The sequence below is a fragment of the Ovis canadensis genome, chromosome 13 (assembly GCF_042477335.2).
Source record: "Ovis canadensis isolate MfBH-ARS-UI-01 breed Bighorn chromosome 13, ARS-UI_OviCan_v2, whole genome shotgun sequence".
NCBI lineage: Eukaryota > Metazoa > Chordata > Mammalia > Artiodactyla > Bovidae > Ovis > Ovis canadensis.
Genome location: NC_091257.1, coordinates 54,081,878 through 54,099,971, shown reverse-complemented (window position 1 = coordinate 54,099,971; position 18,094 = coordinate 54,081,878). Strand labels below are relative to the sequence as shown.

At 48.8% G+C, this 18,094-nt stretch overlaps 1 protein-coding gene across 1 annotated transcript in view; it reads right to left on the bottom strand.

Moving 5' to 3' along the window:
- Positions 1-18,094, bottom strand: part of SLC24A3 (solute carrier family 24 member 3) — a 425,626-nt gene that overhangs the window by 160,525 nt on the left and 247,007 nt on the right. The window contains exon 3 of the mRNA XM_069547821.1: positions 1,999-2,075. Within this exon, the coding sequence (XP_069403922.1) occupies positions 1,999-2,075 (77 nt within the window). The remainder of the gene's footprint in view (positions 1-1,998; positions 2,076-18,094) is intronic.

Genomic DNA, 18,094 nt, shown 5'->3' with positions numbered 1-18,094 from the left:
CCTTTTATAAAGTGGATGGTTTAGAGGGGTTGGGGTAAGTGGGGAAAGACTTGTAGAGTTGACGGCTTTCATCAGGAAAGGAGTCATGCTTAGGCAGCTTATGGGGCCAGAGGGTAAATATATTGCCAGAAGTCGCTCACAAAGCAAGGACAGCTGAACCGGGCTCTACCCCACACCTGGTCTGACTCCAGAGCCCGCGGTGTGGATGGAAAAATAAGGTCTCTGTCCCCTCCCCTGAGTTATGGTGGGCTTGTGACTGCAATAGAGGCTGGCAGAAATGACTCGTGTGGCTTCAGAGGCTGTGCCATTCAGGCCATGGGCTTCCTCCTTTTCACCGCAACCCTCCCTCTGCAAGCCCTGGGCTGCCACCTGGAGCCATGCTGGAGGGGCCACACAGTTGGCAGTCCCAGCGGGGCTAGTCCTCCGGGCACTGCAGCCCAGACACCAGACACGGGAGTAGATGAGCCTTCTTCAAGGGGTCCTCCAGCAGCAGTGGCTCCAGTCCCAGCCATCAGCGTCACCACCAGCCATCCAAATCTCCCATCCTGGGCCCTGGATCCTGGGGTGCAGCACCCACCTCTGTGCCCTTTCTGAACTATTGATCCCTGGAACTGATAAGCGGCAGGATGTGGTTATCTGATATGTCACCCAATTCAGAGAACGTTTCACAGCAATAAATAACCAAAATGGAATCAAGAGCACCCAGGCGGAGCCCGTGCCATGGAGACGGGAAAGAGCACTGATGTGTCTAGTTGAGAATGTGCCCGGAGTCTTACCAGTTCTGCAGCTACTTCTTCAAGACAGCGTCACCCCTGCACCTGCTCCCCCCCGCGCCCCACCAATTCTCTGGATGGGGACAAGGAAAATCAAAAGCCTTCCTTCCATCCACTGGGCCTGTGGATGAAGTGCTAGGCTAGGGGTGGAGATTAAGAGCCAGAATACATTTTCATGGACCACTTACTATGTGTCAGACACTGCCCCACCACATGACAGGAAGAGGTCTCAGAGGAAGCCACATGCAAAACTACATCCCTATTCTCATCCCAGCTGTGCAAAAAACTACATCGCTGTGGGAGAGAAGGTGATGAGCAATAAACAAAGAACTAGATACTATTATGTCACAGGGTACTCAGCGCTGCAGAGAAAAGTAAAGCCATGCGAAGACAGGTAGTTTACAGAGGCAGGTTGGGGAAGGACGGACTCCCAAGGAAGGTGGCATTTCATCAGAGAGAATCTCCACTCTGACCCCAGAGCCCACGCCCTGTGCATGGGTATCGGGGAAAGAAAACGTCCATGTAGCCCCTAGCGTTGGAGAAGGCAATGGCAACCCACTTCAGTACTCTTGACTGGAAAATCCCATGGATGGAGGAGCCTGGTAGGCTGCAGTCCATGGGGTCGCTAGGAGTCGGACACAACTGAGCGACTTCACTTTCACTTTTCACTTTCATCCACTGGAGAAGGAAATGGCAACCCACTCCAGTGCTATTGCCTGGAGAATCCCAGGGACAGGGGAGCCTGGTGGGCTGCCGTTCATGGGGTCACACAGAGTTGGTCACGATTGAAGCAACTTAGTAGCAGCAGCAGCAGCAGCCCCTAGCGTACACACCTGTGGCCTCTTAAAGACAGTACCTTTGGATACACACTACCATATATAAGACAAACGAGAAGACTCGGCTGTAAAGCACAAGGAACTATACTTGATATCTTGTAATAACAACCTAGAAGGGAAGAGGACCTGAAAAAGAATATATATGTACACGCACACACACACATATTATTGAATCACTTTTCTGTACACCCAAAACATTGTACATCAACTATGCTTCAATAAAACACACCTTTTAAAAAGCATGTTTGTTGATCACCTGTTTGGGGCTCACAGACCCCACAGCAGGTGTGTGAACAGGAGGGGAAACCCTTCTGCTCCCTCACCCCCCAACCCCCCACTTCCAGGCCCTCCCTCGGGCCCTGCGGCGGGGCCATCAGCAGGGTACTTACACAAAGCACGTGAAGGACCACCGCCCCCTGTCTTCGGTCCTCGTTGGTGAAGATGTCATTGGGGAACTCGTGCAGGGCTGCGGGATGGAGAGAGAAGAGCAGCTCAATACACACAGGTGACAACATTTCAGAACAGGAAGCCTTCAGAGCACTGCCTTCCTCAGTCTACTATGAACTTGGATGAGGAAAAATGACATTTGTAAGTTCAAAGTTCACAGATCTCTAAGTGGGAACTTGGTGATTCCTCCTGATAAGAATAGAGGCAACAAATCTCAGCTGTGTTAGAAACACGCAGGGCTGTGACCCCAGCAGACATGCTCAGGACACACGGTCCTACCATCTGCCTGGCTCCCGCTCACCCCCTTCAACATGGGGGCAGCGTGGAGTTCGCCACCTGTGACCAAGGTTCATGAGGACACCTGGGAACCACTACTGTGCAGGTCTTCATTCCAGCGCATCAGTTTCCTTCTGCAGCATCACACGTCCTTGCAAATACTGAAACGTTTCCCAAGCAGAGGCCTGCAGGCTTCAAGGATTACCCGGGGGTCTGTGGCACATGCAGGGTTAAGTCCTTTCTCTGAACTGTCTGTCTGGCCCTCTTTTCCTTGTCGTGCTCCTGCCCTGCCTGGGGGCCCCCTAGCCTCTTATACTCCCTCCTCCTGCCTCCTACTTATATACCACATTGCCCTCTGCTTCCCAGGAAGTCCAGTGCAGGGCAGAACACATAAGAAATGTTCCTTTCTGCCCACTTTCCAAACCCAGGACACGGGGGGCTGCCGTGCGGAGCCCTGCAGGGCAGGCCTGTCCCTCAACCCTCTGGCCCAGGCTTCCCAGCACTGTCTGCTTCCCACTGGGGGCACTTGAATCTGGCCGAAGCGGCACCCCACTCGATGGTTCTGAAGACAACAGGCATCGCCCATGGCTGCCCCGCTCCTTCCTGATGGGCCCTGGGGTTGTGCTGGCCGCGGTGGGCAGCGGCAGAGGCTCTGACAGCTGGGCATGTGCACAGGTTTCGGCAGAATCCACAGCAGCATAGCAGTGGCCTCTGCTCCGGGCCAGATGGCACCCACCCTCCCCGTGCTTGACACCCACTATGCCTCCAACCCTCCCAGAAGGCTGTTGCTTCTGGACTGTAGGCGAGGAACCCAGCGGCAGCAGGACTGGACGGCGTGCTGGCGCAACCACAGTGAGGGCCATGCACCCGGAAGAGCAGCCACGACGCCCTCACGCCTGCGACCTCTCGGCTCCTGGCACTGCTTGCCCATCTTAGTTCACCTGGTGACCTCTTCCTTCCAGGCGGCTTCTTCCTAGTGGGGACTTGATCCAATCTAAATTCAGCCCCCACACACCAGAGGAGCAATCTGTGCAGCTGCCGTGAGGCTTTTCAGTGCTGGGCAGTGCAGGGGTAAATGTGACCAATCCATTGCCCACCTTCCCCCAGAGGTGGAGAGGGGCCGGTATGCAGGTTACTGTATCCATCAGGACAGCCTTGGGAAACTGAAGCCAGGGTCTGCCTTGTGATGGGCATCATGTAAAACTGCCATGAGTGGGGACCACTTACCATCAACGAGGAGGAGAAGGAATGTGAGGGGCATCCTGGCACTGATACATGGAAGTCAGCCACTGCCTTCCCTCCTACCCCTCCTGTTGAGGGCAGCAGATGGAGGGAAGGAAGGCCGTGGGGCAGGCAGCCCTACCAGTCTGCAAGATGCCCACACCGTGCCTGTTCTGTCATCCTTGCCTCTCTACCAGAGCCCCCAAGAATGGTTTGATCAAGGGCACCATGTCAGTAAGTGATACATTTTTATGTTTTGAATCGAGGCATTTTGAAGGACTGTTGCTAATGCTGAAGTTTCAATACCTTGGTCACCTGAGGCAAACAGTCCACTCATTGGAAAAGATCCTGATGCTGGGAAAGACTGAAGGCAAAAGGAGAGGGGGGTGGGAGAGGATGAGATGGTTAGATAGCATCACCAACTCAATGCACATGAATTTAAGCAAACTCCAGGAGATAGTGGAGGACAGAGGAGCCTGATGTGTTGCAGTCCATGGGATCACAAGATCGGACATGACTTAGTGACTGAACAACAACAATTTTTATTTTAAATGTCCTGGGTGCTCAACAGTGAGTTCAGGAGTGGAATGACCAGGATCAGATGGATGTTCTGGGCTTTCAGTTTGGAAGGGGAGGGTCTCAGCAGAGATCTGGATTCCCAATCAACCCTGGGACCTGGCTGGGGCTCTTGGATAGGCCTAGGCTGAGAGCTGTGCCCTTGGATGGGGAAGGACCCACAGAGCCCAGTGCTGGCTCTGGATGGGCACAGTGAGTGCTGTCCAAAGTGCTGGCCCAGGAGGTGTTGGGGGGCGGGGGGTTGGGGTAAGAGGGTAGGGCTTGGGACCAGGACACTCTCCTTCAGGCTCCTCCTTCCTCAATGCTCAGGGGAGTGGGGGAGCTTGGTGGTGTCCCCTTCTTGATCTGTCTTCCTGGCCTGGTGTCTTACTCATTACCAGCTGGAAACTCCCAGTCCTTGGTCAAGGGTGCCTCCTGCTGTCAGAACCCATGACTGGCTAGAAGAAAATCAATGAAATTCTCCATGAGATGATCCTGTAACCCAAATGCCAGTCTATGTGCCTGACACGCAGTGAGGCCAAATGATATGGAAATGCTGGAGATCAGAGCAGAGAAAAATTTTCTGCAGGGCCTAGCAAGGCTGAAGCGAGGCTCATGCCTTAAAACCCCCAAACTTCCTGAAAGCTCTCAGCAAAGCCCTTTTCTAGGAAAGGGGAGGGAGAGGCATGGTTGTTGTTGCAAACTTCCTGGTGTCAAGCCCTTTATTCCTGAGGTCAGGTCATGGTCAGGGAATGACATGCTTGTCAATTTCCACCAAACATGTGATTCTCTCTTCTGACAAGAAAGGGCAGGTCCCAAGGCACAACTTCCACCCTCCGAGGTCTAGGGCCTGGTTAAGAAGAGGCAGAGCTCAGTTGTGGGCTCCCTCAGGGCCAAGTCTCCAGACCCTGTCTAGCTGTCACAGCTGAGGGAGCCAGACCCCCAGGACCCAGCTGGCCCTCAGGCTCCTCAGGCTGCCTAGACAACAGGGACTGGGCCTGGCAGGACACAGTCCTAGCCTGGCGCCTGGGCACCCCCAGCTTACCTGCTGGCCCAAGCCTGGTGAGCTGGAGGACCCTGGGAGGAGGCCAGGATCTACCTCTTATCTCACTCTTCACCTGATGACCACCACTCTGCTGACTGTCAGCTGAAATGCCCATGATTGGTGGCTCATTGACAGCTGGTTGCCTGTTCGTGGGACCCAATGCAGTGCTGACCAATGGCCGAGTGGGACCACTAATGGTCACTCACTGACAATTGGTCACTTGGGGGTGGGGCCCATGGCGGCACCAACCAATGGCTGAGGACCACTAACAGTCACTCACTGACAATTGGTCACTTGGGAGCGGGGCCCACGGCGGCACCAACCGCTGGCTGAGAAGGACCACTAATGGTCACTCACTGACAGTTGGTCACTTTGGGGGGGGCCCACTGCAGTGTCGACCAATAGTTGAGCAGGACCACTGCTGCTGCTGCTGCTGCTGCTGCTGCTGCTAAGTCACTTCAGTCGTGTCCGACTCTGTGCGACCCCATAGATGGCAGCCCACCAGGCTCCCCCATCCCTGGGATTCTCCAGGCAAGAACACTGGAGTGGGTTGCCATTTCCTTCTCCAATGCACGAAAGTGAAAAGTAAAAGTGAAGTTGCTCAGTCGTGTCCGACTCTTTGCGACCCCATGGACTGCAGCCCACCAGGCTCCTCCATCCATGGGATTTTCCAGACAAGAGTACTGGAGTGGGGTGCTATCGCCTTCTCCGGAGCAGGACCACTAACAGTCCTGAAAAACCATTGCCTGCTAATGCGGTGTAGAGTGTAATGGCATACAGCAAAGGCCTGGCTCTATCACTATCCCACTGCAGAAGCACAGGGCTGTGAGCAGAGTGGCTGGCTCTGCCAGACCTCCTCCCCGAGCTAGAGGTAACTGGGCAGTGGCTGAGACAAAGGGTGGGTGTGACCAGTCGTGAGGGTTGGAAGGCAGAGGACAGTCAGTTAAATGCTTTCCAATTGCTTCCAGAACGACAACATTCTTACTTGGTGGTTCCCAGTCATGTGGAAAGAATGGCTAGGTAAGAATTCCCCAGGAAGCCTCACCTGATGTGGGTCTCACTTTATGACAGCTCTTCTGAAAACATGTACTGGGCTGATGATGGAATTATTACGATGATTTCAGAGAGCTAATTAATACATGACTTGCAAAGAACATTGTAATCATTTTCAATTCCATCATGTTGCAAGCTTGTGTGACTCACTGGCAAAGACCAGTACCTGACAACCCTAGCCACAGGGGACGTGCTCAGGAGCAGCCCCATCACTAGAGACCCAACTGGGGCAGCAGCTTCTTTGGGGGTAAGCCCCCAAAGCTCATCACTTATCTCATCAGTAACCCTCTCCACCCCATATGCACCCCACACAGTGCCTGCCAGTACAAAGTCATTTCATGAAGTGCTGCTTTGTCCTGGTTCTAAAGCAGTTTGATGTGATGGTGTTTAATCTCCTTAAGGCAAGGGTCAGCTTAGGCCGAGGAAAGGGCCCCCAGTCAGGTGTCTGGAGATGTGGGGTTCATCCCCAGGCCTCTCGTGGTGTGGCTTTTGCCAACGTGTCACTTCATCTCTCGGCCTGAATCTGCCTGCTGGCCCATATGAAAAATGGCTGTGGTTTCTTGTCACTGCTCCCTCCAGTCCACGCAGAGTAGGGTCAGTGCATACAGCAGGTGCCTAATAAGTGTCAACAGGATGAAGACCTCTGAGGGCAGGAGATGGGGTCCCTGACTGCAGATAGCATGAGCTGGCCTTGCCCAGCTGGACCAGTGGTTCAAGAGCTGGTGGTGGTGGTTGAGTTAGCTTCTCTGAGGCTGAACAATCCCCGATGCGAGGCCAGCACAGACTCTGGGCCACAAACTCAGCCCCAACAGTGCTTTCGGAAGGGCCATATCTGTCTCTGAGAGAAGCGTACGGAGACAGAGTGGCCCAATGGCTCTACCCGGTGCTTCTCGGCCTCGGCTTCCTTAACATTTTCCTGTGGCCGTTGGTTAGGCTTTGATTATGAGCCCACCATGGGAAATGAGGCCTGGGTTCAGGGCCCACCTCTGTGACTCATGGGTTTTCTTTTCCCCTCTCTGAGCCCACCTCCTCCATTGGTGACAAGGTGTGTGGATGCCATCCGTGTAGAGTTGCTGGGAAGCGTGCAGTGTGTGAAACACCTCTGCCACGCCATACTTCCTGGGTACCTATCGCTGTTCCTGTTCATTTTAACAGCGATAGGATGCTGGCCCAGCAGGAGGCTGAGGACACATTCCTCACGACGTTGGTGTTAAAACACACCGATCACCAACTCCTGCCTGCCTTGCCTAGGTGTCTATTTCTCCAGAACGGTATTTGGTCTGAAGGAGCCAGATGAGTGCCTGAGCCTCTGATAAGTGCTTCCTGTGTACAGGCTGTTGGGAGCCCGAGGTCCTTGTGTCATGAAGGCAACAGCTATACATCCAGCTGAAGTTTTCCCCAAATACCTTCAAAATCCTCAAAGTCTCTTTCTGCTCCTCTCCTTCTCCCCATAATTTTCTTTCCGATACATCTTGCCAGCCTGGGGCAGGCAGCCGGCAGAGGCAAGCAGTGCTGTTCCCATGGAAACCACAGAGCCTGGAGGGAGCGGATTCCCCTTACCAAGGCAACGGCAATCAGCGGCCCGCTTCTCTCTCCTGGCTGCTTTCCTGGGCCTGAGTTTGATGAGTCTAAACGGAAGTCTGAAGGGGATGGAGAGCCTTTTTTTTTTTTTTTTTTTTTTTGTAAATGCAACAGGGACTTTCATAGCATCTTTAGCCATACTAATTGCATACTGATCAAATGAAGCGGCTCAAGATGAAAATCAACACACCTAAAAAGGCCCAGCTCCTCTGAAAATACCTGAGTGAAAGGAATCTGGGCCTCTGTGACCAACACCACCCTGCTCTCCTCCAGGTGTTTTTTTTTTTTTTTTTTAATGATGAAATACTTAGAGCATCTTGATTGCTTGGCCCCTTGGGGACTGCACCAAGAACTGAGGTCCTGACACTGCCCAGCTCCTCTCTGTAGCAATGGGTGACTTCAAGCTTCTGTTTTAGACATTCTGATATATCTTGCTGCTCCCTCGGCCCCTGGCAGACACCCTGGGAAGACAAGTCTGCCAGGTGTGGTGACAGCCCCCACAGAGCCCTCCTGATGCTCTGTTGGTGGTCTGTTATGCTGTGCTGACATGTAACTTTCCAATAAACTGCAGTCATGCCTTGGCCTAAATAACCCTATGAGCTCCTGGGTGTCAGGACCTCTCTCAGGGCAGCACCCACCAGGCCCAGGGCCACAAAAGAGAATGACACCAAGTGAATGGAATCAGACAGCCTTTCTCCTAGGACATAGCTTCCGTATGCACCCTGGACAGAATTATTAGCTGACAAAATGACACTGGGAGGCACAATTCAATTAAACACCCAACAACTGAATTGCAACCTGAGTGGTCTTTTAGGCTGTGGACAAATAACCCATTCTTTCCATTCCAAGACCTGGAAGGAGCACAGGTCTAAGCCTCCTGTGTGGTTAGGTGGAGCAACGCAGATGCTTTGGTTAATGAAATGTGAACAGAACGACAGGACGTCAGTTTCCCTGGGTCAACCTCCATAGCCAGGGTCTGACTCATTTTGTGTGCTCTTGGCTACATGTCAGGAATGAATCTTTCATCAACCAGGGTCCCTGAGTCAGATATTAGAATCCCATCCCCCTGAGGTACACATTTGGTAGCCTGAGTAATAAACAGCACTTGCAGTCTCCTTAGCCACTGAGATCTGGGGCTGTTTGTTACCCAACATATCCAAGCCCACTCTGAGCAATGTAATAGCAAATGTGTCTTTGGCATCCCTATGGCATTTTGCACACGAGGTTCTGCCTTGAGACAATCTTTCATTTCTCCTGTCTTCTCCACTACACTGTGTGAGGTAGGAAAGGTGGGAGGAAATTTGTTCTGTGCATCCCCCGTGCACAGCTAAGTGCCTGCAGAAGAGTAGTTGCTTCGTGAGTATTTGCTGATCAGATGAACACGTGTCATCACTGAAGTCCCCTGAACAAGATTATCTGTGAAAGAATCTATGAAAGTGGATGTATTCACAACTTGAGACGTTTCAGGCATTCCAGACTCAGTGAGGTTGAGCAGGACACGGGGATGCAACAGGGAGCGTGTTGACCACAGGCAGGTGCAGGCTGCTGTGAAGTCATCATTCGAACTTGCTCCTCAGTCTAAGGACTGTCAGTAACACGGGAAAACTTATTAACAAATCAAAACCATGCAATGAAATACATACTTACTTAGCTCTTACCATGCTCTCAGTACCTTACTCAGCCCCAGTCCTAGAAACATGAAGGATACACAGTCCTGACCATTGAGGAGTTAATAAAAGGTTAGGCTGGGAGCAAGGGAACCCTCAACTCTAAAGTCACACCAATAACATGTATCCCAAATTGAAGCAGAAAAGTAATCTTTATGGAGTACTGTAAAGATGTATTTACCACTTTTTCATTGCTTCTATGGAGTAGGAATCATTATCTTCAACTTACAGAGGAGGAAACTGAGACTCAAAGAAATTAAGTAACCAGCCCACAGTCACACCATGTTCTTGGAGGAGCCATCATAATTGGGGTCTGACTTTCTAGCATATTGATGTCTCTGCAATAGAAAAAGCAGAGTGAATGGAATCAGATAGCCTTTCTCCTAGGATATAGCTTCTGTATGCACCCAAAACAGAATTATTAGCTGAAAAATGACACTGGGAGGCACAATTCAATTAAATACCCAACAACTGAATTTCAACCTGAGTGGCTGGAATTGTTGTTTTTTTTTTTTGTCCCTTTCCTTGACTTTTTGGGGGCACAAGTCCCTCCTTTCAAAAACCAGAAGCAAAGTTCCAGACTCAAATGGGTTGACATGTGTGTGGAAACAAGACTGTGAAGAGCGCCTCTGTGAAGGAGAATGTAACAGAGGTCGTGGTAACCAGGAACCTCAGTCCAGGGTTCCTCCAACTGTTACTACAAAGGTATCACCAATCAAATTCACTGACAAATGTCATTTCAGCCAAATGTCTATGTGGTGACGTATGCTCATCAGGCAGCCAGGGTTTTCTAAGAACCTGAATACCTAGATTTGAAGACCTTCTTCACCACTCATGAGTTCTGTGGCCTTGCACAAAATTCCTGAGACTTCTCCAGTCTTAATTTCTTCATGTGCAAAATAAGGGCATGAAAACAATACCAGTTCATGTGATTAGGAGGATTAACTGTGATGATACCTATGAAATACCAAGTACCTACAATCAGGTAAGTAATTATCAAAGGGTAACTCCTTTGATTAAAATAATGAGGAAGGAGAATACGGACAGGAGGTATTTCCCGAGGCACCCATGTCCACCTTCCTAGAGTCCCATCATGTTCATGCTGGGCAACCCCATCTCTTTTGCATCTCTTTGCGGGAGGGCTTTCTCCAAGGCTGACCATGGGTGCTCTGCCTTGATACTGCAGGCTGGAGAAGCTGGAGAATTTCTATGACTCTTGGCCCCGAGAAGGCCAGGAGAAGCCCTCCACCAAAGTCTGATGGGAGGTTGGGTGTATTAGTATCCCAACTCCCTCCCCACACAGGTGGGGTCACAGGGCACATTCTGTGCTGTTTGCTGCTATTCTCAGCGGGACTAAGCTCCAGCTTCTCAGAGTGACAGCTGGCTTCGTAACCTTCCTTTGATTGATTGCCTTTCCTTCCTTGTCTCACTTCCCAACTCCCCTGCCTAAATCATCTCCAAAATAAACTTGTACTTGAGCTTGCCTCAAGGCCTACTTCTGGCAAATCCATATTTATACAGAGGGAACTAGGAATTCTGCAGTCTTGTACCCTCCACTTCAACAAATGCTAGTCTTTCCAGGAGAGAATTCATCCATATTAAGGTGAATTTCCCTCCAATCAGGGCCTCATTCCCATGCATTTATAGAGAAGTGATGCACCCTGCCCTGTCAACAGCAGCACAGAACCGCCTCCCTCCTGAACGCAGGCTGAGAGACCGTCTTTGCCCCCTTGTTTGTGGTGCAGAGGTTCATCCAGCACCCAAGACAAGCTCCTTGATTTCCACTCCAGGGCTCTTTTTTCTCATGTCCATATTGGCAGAAGATTTTAAACAACCATCCCACAAGCTTTCCTCCTGGAAGGGAATAGACATTCTTTGCAACTGAAGAACCCCAGTCATTAGTTACATAGAATTTTGGCCTGGCAGGGCCCTGAAATGTAATTCGATGAACTAGAAACATATTTCTTTATCAATAATAAAAAGCTGAGGCACCCACGCTGCTCATGTATCTGAGCCAGCAGCTACTGTAGAAAAATACAGTGATCCCATGAACAATGCTGTGCTCTCAGGCCACAGCCATGGCCGCAGAGAGCAGGAGGCTGCTTTGCAGAGGCAATAGCCAGCCACTTGTGTTTGCTGCTCCTGCGGGATCATCATGGCTGTGTCAGTAATGAATTCTTATTAAAGGAAATGCAATATTTATGGTAAATAGGTCTGCAGTGCTCAGAACTTTATGGTCTCCTTGGACTGCTCTGTTCCTCAAAATGTCCCTTGGTGCCAAAGGCAGAGACAGGAGGTTTGGATGGATGAACAGGAGTCTGACCCAGGTAGTGCATCCCTCGTGTTCTCACTGTCTGCTTATTGATCCAGAGAAATGCAGACCGACAAGCTGACGTGTGCAGAAACCCGCTGCATAGCTCCTCAAGACAACACATGAGGGTTGGAAAGAATGCGCACTGCTTCTCAGCACCCTGGGAGAGGATGAGGCTCTTTGAAAAACTTTCTTACGAAAAATGTAATTAAATAGTTCTTTCTGAATGTCGCAATTCCCTACAGGAATCTATGTCGAACACATTCACTCTTTCAGCATTTATTCTACTGAAGATGAAGTGTGCACGCCAAATGACTGGTAGTTTCAAAATCGGCGATTTTTTAAAACGTTAACTCATCACATTTCAGAGCTAGAAGCAACCTTTAGGGTTCTGTTGATCTACAGATGGAAAGGTAGTTAGCATAAGGATTTGATGAGAAACGCTACTGAAGTTCTCCTCTGCTTCCCCTTTTAAAATCTGCTTTCTTTTTTCTCCATGATCACCAGTTTCAGGGACAGAAAGTAGAGGTCATTTCGTATGTTCATCAGTTGATTGGTACTGACTGACTGCTAGGCTGCATCATCTTGGATGGGGTTCATTGTGGTGAAGCATCGTGATCCACTAACGATGGCTCTGCCATGGCTACGGGAAAGGAAGTGGGGGCATGTGTGCTTCTTATTTCCCTGCACTGAGCTCTGATGACAAAATCCTAAAAATAAAGCGAACTGTCCCTTCTTACTCCTGGCAATAGTGATTACTGTAATTTCTTCTGGTCTTCACCTACTTTAGAGTGTAATCCACTGAAAAGCTGGACAGAGATTAAAAGTGCTTCAGTGACCAACTATATCTCAATTAAAAACATATTCAGAACTCAAATTGTAAAAATAAAAAAAAAAGTGTTTCAATATGATCCAAAGATGCCAAATATATTCAAGCAGATGTATTGGGTAGCTACACATTTATAAATATTAGCTTGAAATCTAGTCTGTAGTAATGAAATAAATATCTAAGAAAACTCACAACTAGTTGTAGGAAGACATGTAAATAAACAGAAAGTTTATTGTAAATAAACTTTCAATAAACTTTGTGTGTATTGTAAATAAACTTACAGAAAGTTTTCTATAAATAAACAGAAAAGTTTGTTTTGCCAAATAAACTATTTGGCAAAACACAATTTAGTATTTGGCAATCTCTGACCACTCCTTGAGGGAAACATGAAGAAATGTTACCTGGAGGAAACCATTTTCCCTTTGTGATACCATACATTAGCTATCTTTTGAAAAAGCCCCAACGAACTTTTTGGCCAACCCAATACAAACTGATGACAAGAAAGATATCTTAAGAAAGCCACTATGCTGTCTTGTACTTAGCAAAGCAAAACTGGTCACAGTTTGGAGCAGATAGATCAAAGCAAGGGCATCTAGAAGCTACTTGAGGTATGTTTAATAATTTTTGGTTGTATATCCACTGTACTGGTGGCTCAGATGGTAAAGTGTCTGTCTAAAATGCAAGAGACCTGGGTTCAATCCCTGGGTTGGGAAGATTCCCTGGAGAAGGAAATGGCAACCCACTCCAGTACTCTTGCCTTGAAAATCTCATGGACGGAGGAGCTTGGTGCAGGCTACTGTCCATGGGGTCACAAAGAGTCGGGCATGACTTCACTTTCACTTTCATGGATGGTGCACTGAAGGGACTCTGGATTCTGTGGTCTTCCTTTGATGACTGTTGTGTTTTGTTGGAGCAGGAAGTTAGATTATTGGTGCTATCTGATGCTGGTTTTAAGTTTTTTCTAATAAAGGCCATTTTTATTATATTCTTAGTATTGGGATATGGTCCTAATAGGTTTCAATGGGAAGTCTGAGCTGTTTAATAAATTTCTTTAACTTTAGAGACTTGAACTGAAAACTCGTCTCCCCAGTGCTGGTAGCTGCTGAAATGTCTACTTAGCAGTTCTAGCCTTTCAGCTGCTGTTGCCCCAGGAACTGCCTGGACTCCCACACACCCAAAGCATGCACAATTTCGGAGTCAGTCAAGAATTTGGGGGGAATTTATATGCATGTTTTGCACTCTCCCTCTGAATTTCTCCTTTCTGGGGTATCCCCCAAATTCCAGCTACTCTGGGAGTGCCTCACACTAATCTCTGATGGATTGCCCCAGTAAGATCACTGCTCTTGCTCTGCTAGAGCTCTATCCCCATGCACTGTGCATCATGGGAACTTGCTCTGGGAAAAGCCAATGGGTGTTGCCCTCACACAATATAGTTTCCTTCTTTCAAACCTCATATACTCTCTATTCTCTGCTTGCTTTATTTATTTACTTTCTGGAGCCTTTAAACAATTGTTTTTCTTTATTCTATTTAGAGTCTATAACCGTTCCTACAGGAGCATTAATCCAATATAAGCTACTCTACCATGATGGGAAGTCTAAAGTCCAGAATATATCCTAGATCATAACCTGCCACAGAAAAATGTCCAGTAAACTAAATGCACGTGAATGTTTCCCCAAACTTGCTACTAGTTATACTAAATCCTCCATGGAACTACTGTAGTCCAAAATAACTGTGTGGTCCACTAAATAACACCCTGGGGAAAGTGAAGGTGACTAGATGGGCAGGCAAGTTATGATGGAAGGGCCAGGAGGCAACCTAGTTTCATACTAATTCATATGGATAAACTAAGGATTGGACAGAGAGAAATCAGTACAGTGTAAGATTCCAGGAAGAGACGTGGCAGCCTTGCAAAGCCCTCAACTATAAATATTTCAGGGTCAAGGCAATCCAAAGACACATCTGTGGCAGTTCTGATGTCTCTGACAGGTGATGCCCGAAGGCTCAGAGGCAGGAAAGTGTGTTAGGAGGCAGAGTGCCATCAGAAACCAGTTAAAGCCGATGAAGTGGAATCACATCCTGCTCTCCTTTGGAGCCTAGAGGTCCTCTTACATGTTCCCCAGGATGTCAGATTTTGACATTCCACATGAATTTGGCAGATTGAAATTCACAGCAATACAAGGTAGGGGTTTAGTAAAGGTTTTTCAAGTTCAGACAAATCTATGAAGCTTCAGAAACAGCAGCAAACAAGCTTGACTAAATCTGGCCATTACCTAAAGAACATGAAGCTAATCACATCTATAATGTTTTTAAAAAGGAAGTAAGGGAAAATTCTGCTCATTTCCTGAATTAGTTGAGACCAACCAAGCTCATAATACGACAACTGGTGTTCACAGTGAGGAGGGAACAGTTTCACTTTGCTCTGGTGTCATAACTCCCTCACATCCCTGTGATAAGTTAGTGGCCACTGGGCCCCCTTAGAATCCAGGATTTCTGCGTCATTTCTGGCTAGCTTATGTCTTTCTGTGTGCTGATATTTCATTGCAGGGTTGGTTGGAGTTGAAAACACAGTCGAAGAATTCAACATAATTATTTTGGGACAAAAAGATGCAGAGGCAGTGGCATAAACTTTGTGATGTAATAAACTTGATCATGATGTCATCAAGACCAGAGGCAAACGGATACATCTGCTGTCATAAGGAAGGAAAAATCTTGATCCCATGTGAAGCAAAGGCTAATCCAAGACAATGAGCATCCTCTTGCCACTCCCACCATCTGAGGACTGGATTAGCCCAGACTTAAGGATGTGGACCTGCAGCTCACTGGGCACGCTGGACAGATGAATGAGTTGTGATAACTTTGTTGACTTCAAAGAATGGAAAAGAAATTCATATTACTTCCTCTGATCTCTTCTCATGTAAACACTGAATGGGGGGGCATTTCATGCAGATCTATGGACAAAACCTATTAAAATAATTTTTTAAAGAAGTGATCCTTTTAGTGTTCAAGATATGTATTTCTTTTGGGGGGGGAGGTGGCTGGGAAGAGGTAAAATTATTATTCTGGGAGTGACTCCAATGTTTACATTTTCTAGCATAGCTCAAATAAATATGACCAGACTGTCAAACTTACTGCATGAAGATCTCTGATCTCCCAGGTAACAGTAAGGTGAGCAGATAGGCAAAGCTACTTTTTCCTCTGAAGATGGAAATGACAAACTTCTTCCAGATCCTAGACCAAGAAAACAAGGTCCGGCCTAATCATGAGCTAATCTAAGAGGCCAGCGATCAGATCCCTACAGGGGGGAGGGCTAGTGCGAGCTGCACTATCTAGGACACAGAAGCAAACCAAGGGGCTTGTTCTCAGTGATTTTAAGCAGATGGTTCTCTCCAAGGATACAAGGTTCCTTTGAGAATGATTCAAAGACCAAGAAGACTCTGATTTCTTTACAATCACAAATGTATCCTATAATGCTAGCAGGCTTCTCAGAGACACAGACGTGCACACAAACGTTCCCTATCCACTGCATGGCGTAGTTGTCACGCCCATCGCACTGGCTTAAATCTGGCAGAGGATAACTAGGGCACAGACGACACAGCCTTGTCCTCCTGGAGTTTGCAGTCAAGTTGGGGAAGCCAGATTTAAGTGTATACGCAAATTGGAGGCCGATAGAAGGCTATATCCCCAAACATACATGTAGGTATATATGTGCACACACATGTGCATGTGTATACGTGTGTATTACACATATCAACTACTGAATAACTATGCCCAAAGGCAGTGGTTGGCCCAAGACAACCAGAACAGCTTACGCTTACAGCTCACGACTCTGGCCTCAGGGAGGTGGTCCTCACTTTACCACTCACGTGACTTCAGTGACCCAGTGACTGGGGCTGGAAACAGGAAGCTCCCTCCCTCACTGCCTTTCTGGCACCTGTGCTGGGGCAGCTCAGACACCCCGGTCTGACACTTCTGGGGTTCCTGGACCCCTCTTTCTTCCTTGAGGTCTCTTCAGCCACGTGAGGACTTCTCACATGGCTTTGGAGCTACAAAGGCACATGTTTCAAGACAGACACCCAGGAGAATGCCCATAAAGTACAGCCCTTTATGATGGATCCTGGGAAGTCACGCAGAGCCTTTCTACCACTGTCTGTCAGTCAAAGGCCTGACTGCCCTCCTGGCGGGGTAGCGGGGGCGGGGGGGTACTGTGGACTCTTTGTCTCGACTTTTGGTAGGGGTGGGGGAGGGACTCTATTCTGGAAGCACACGTGATCCTGGAGTTATTACCAGGCCATTTGAGAAGATGAACACAGGCACTGTTTCCTCTGTCTGAAATGAAGTGCTTAGTCGCTCAGTTGTATCTGACTCTTTGTGACCCCGTGGACTGTAGCCTGCCAGGCTCCTCTGTCCATGGAGATTCTCCAGGTAAGAATATTGGAGTGGGTTGCCATGCTCTCTTCCAGGGGATTTCTTCCCAACCCAGGGATCGACCCCAGGTCTCCCGCATTGCAGGAGGATTCTTTACCATCTGAGCCATCAGGGAAGCCCTGTCTGAAATGATAACTTTATAGCTATATTTACAATGTATCCATTAATATGGATCAGAGTAGGTGGTATTTAGAGTCAGGAACCGAAGCCCCCATGTAAGCCAGAGCAGCAGGTAAGGGCCACATGTGGTGAGTCAGGCCTGAGTGGAGCCTTGAAGAAGGGCAAGCTGTGGAGGAGGCCCTCCCAGGTGCGGAGGAAGTGGTAACCAAGGTGTGGAGTGGGGAGGACCATAGCTTCTAGGTTCTAATGAGGTGCGGACTCTTCCATCTGTTTCTCGTTGAACAGAAGACAAGTTCTCCAGCGGAAACAGTGAGAGCTACTCATGCACGACACAGTCGTTGCTTTCCTTCTGTAACCTTCCCTAATCCTCACAGCTACCCAGACAGCTCTACAGAGAGGGAGACTGAGACCAAGTTCACAAAGCGCATGTGCCCTTGGGGCAGACCCTCTAAGGGGGCACCCTTTCTTCGCCACAGTAGCCTCTTCGGAACCCAGGAGTCGGGGCTCAGCTCGCATTTCCCCAAGCTCACAGAGATCAAGCACACACTCATGCGAACCCTCGCTTTGTTTTTCCCAACAGAAAATACTTCACCCAGAATCTACAAGAGCCTGTGGAATTGCATTGAATTTCATGGTACATTAGAACCCAGAATAGGACCCAAGACGAAAACTGGCCAGGTTTCCTGATTAGCCATTTACTAAGCCTCAGGCTAGAGAAACAGAACTCTGGACTGTGTTGAGTCTGGGATTCTGCTCCACCGCATGCCTTGTGGTGAATAGCTTTCTGCATCCAGGGCTTCCTATTCAAATGGAACAATTTTCTAGCCCCTTCTACCCCAAAAGGAGCTGGCTCGGCATTCTCACCTTATGTAAGTGCTGTGAATGTCTACCTGCATCTTAGCATTTGTCGTTGGTGGAGAACAAGCTAGGAGTCAAACCCAGATCCTCCCAGGA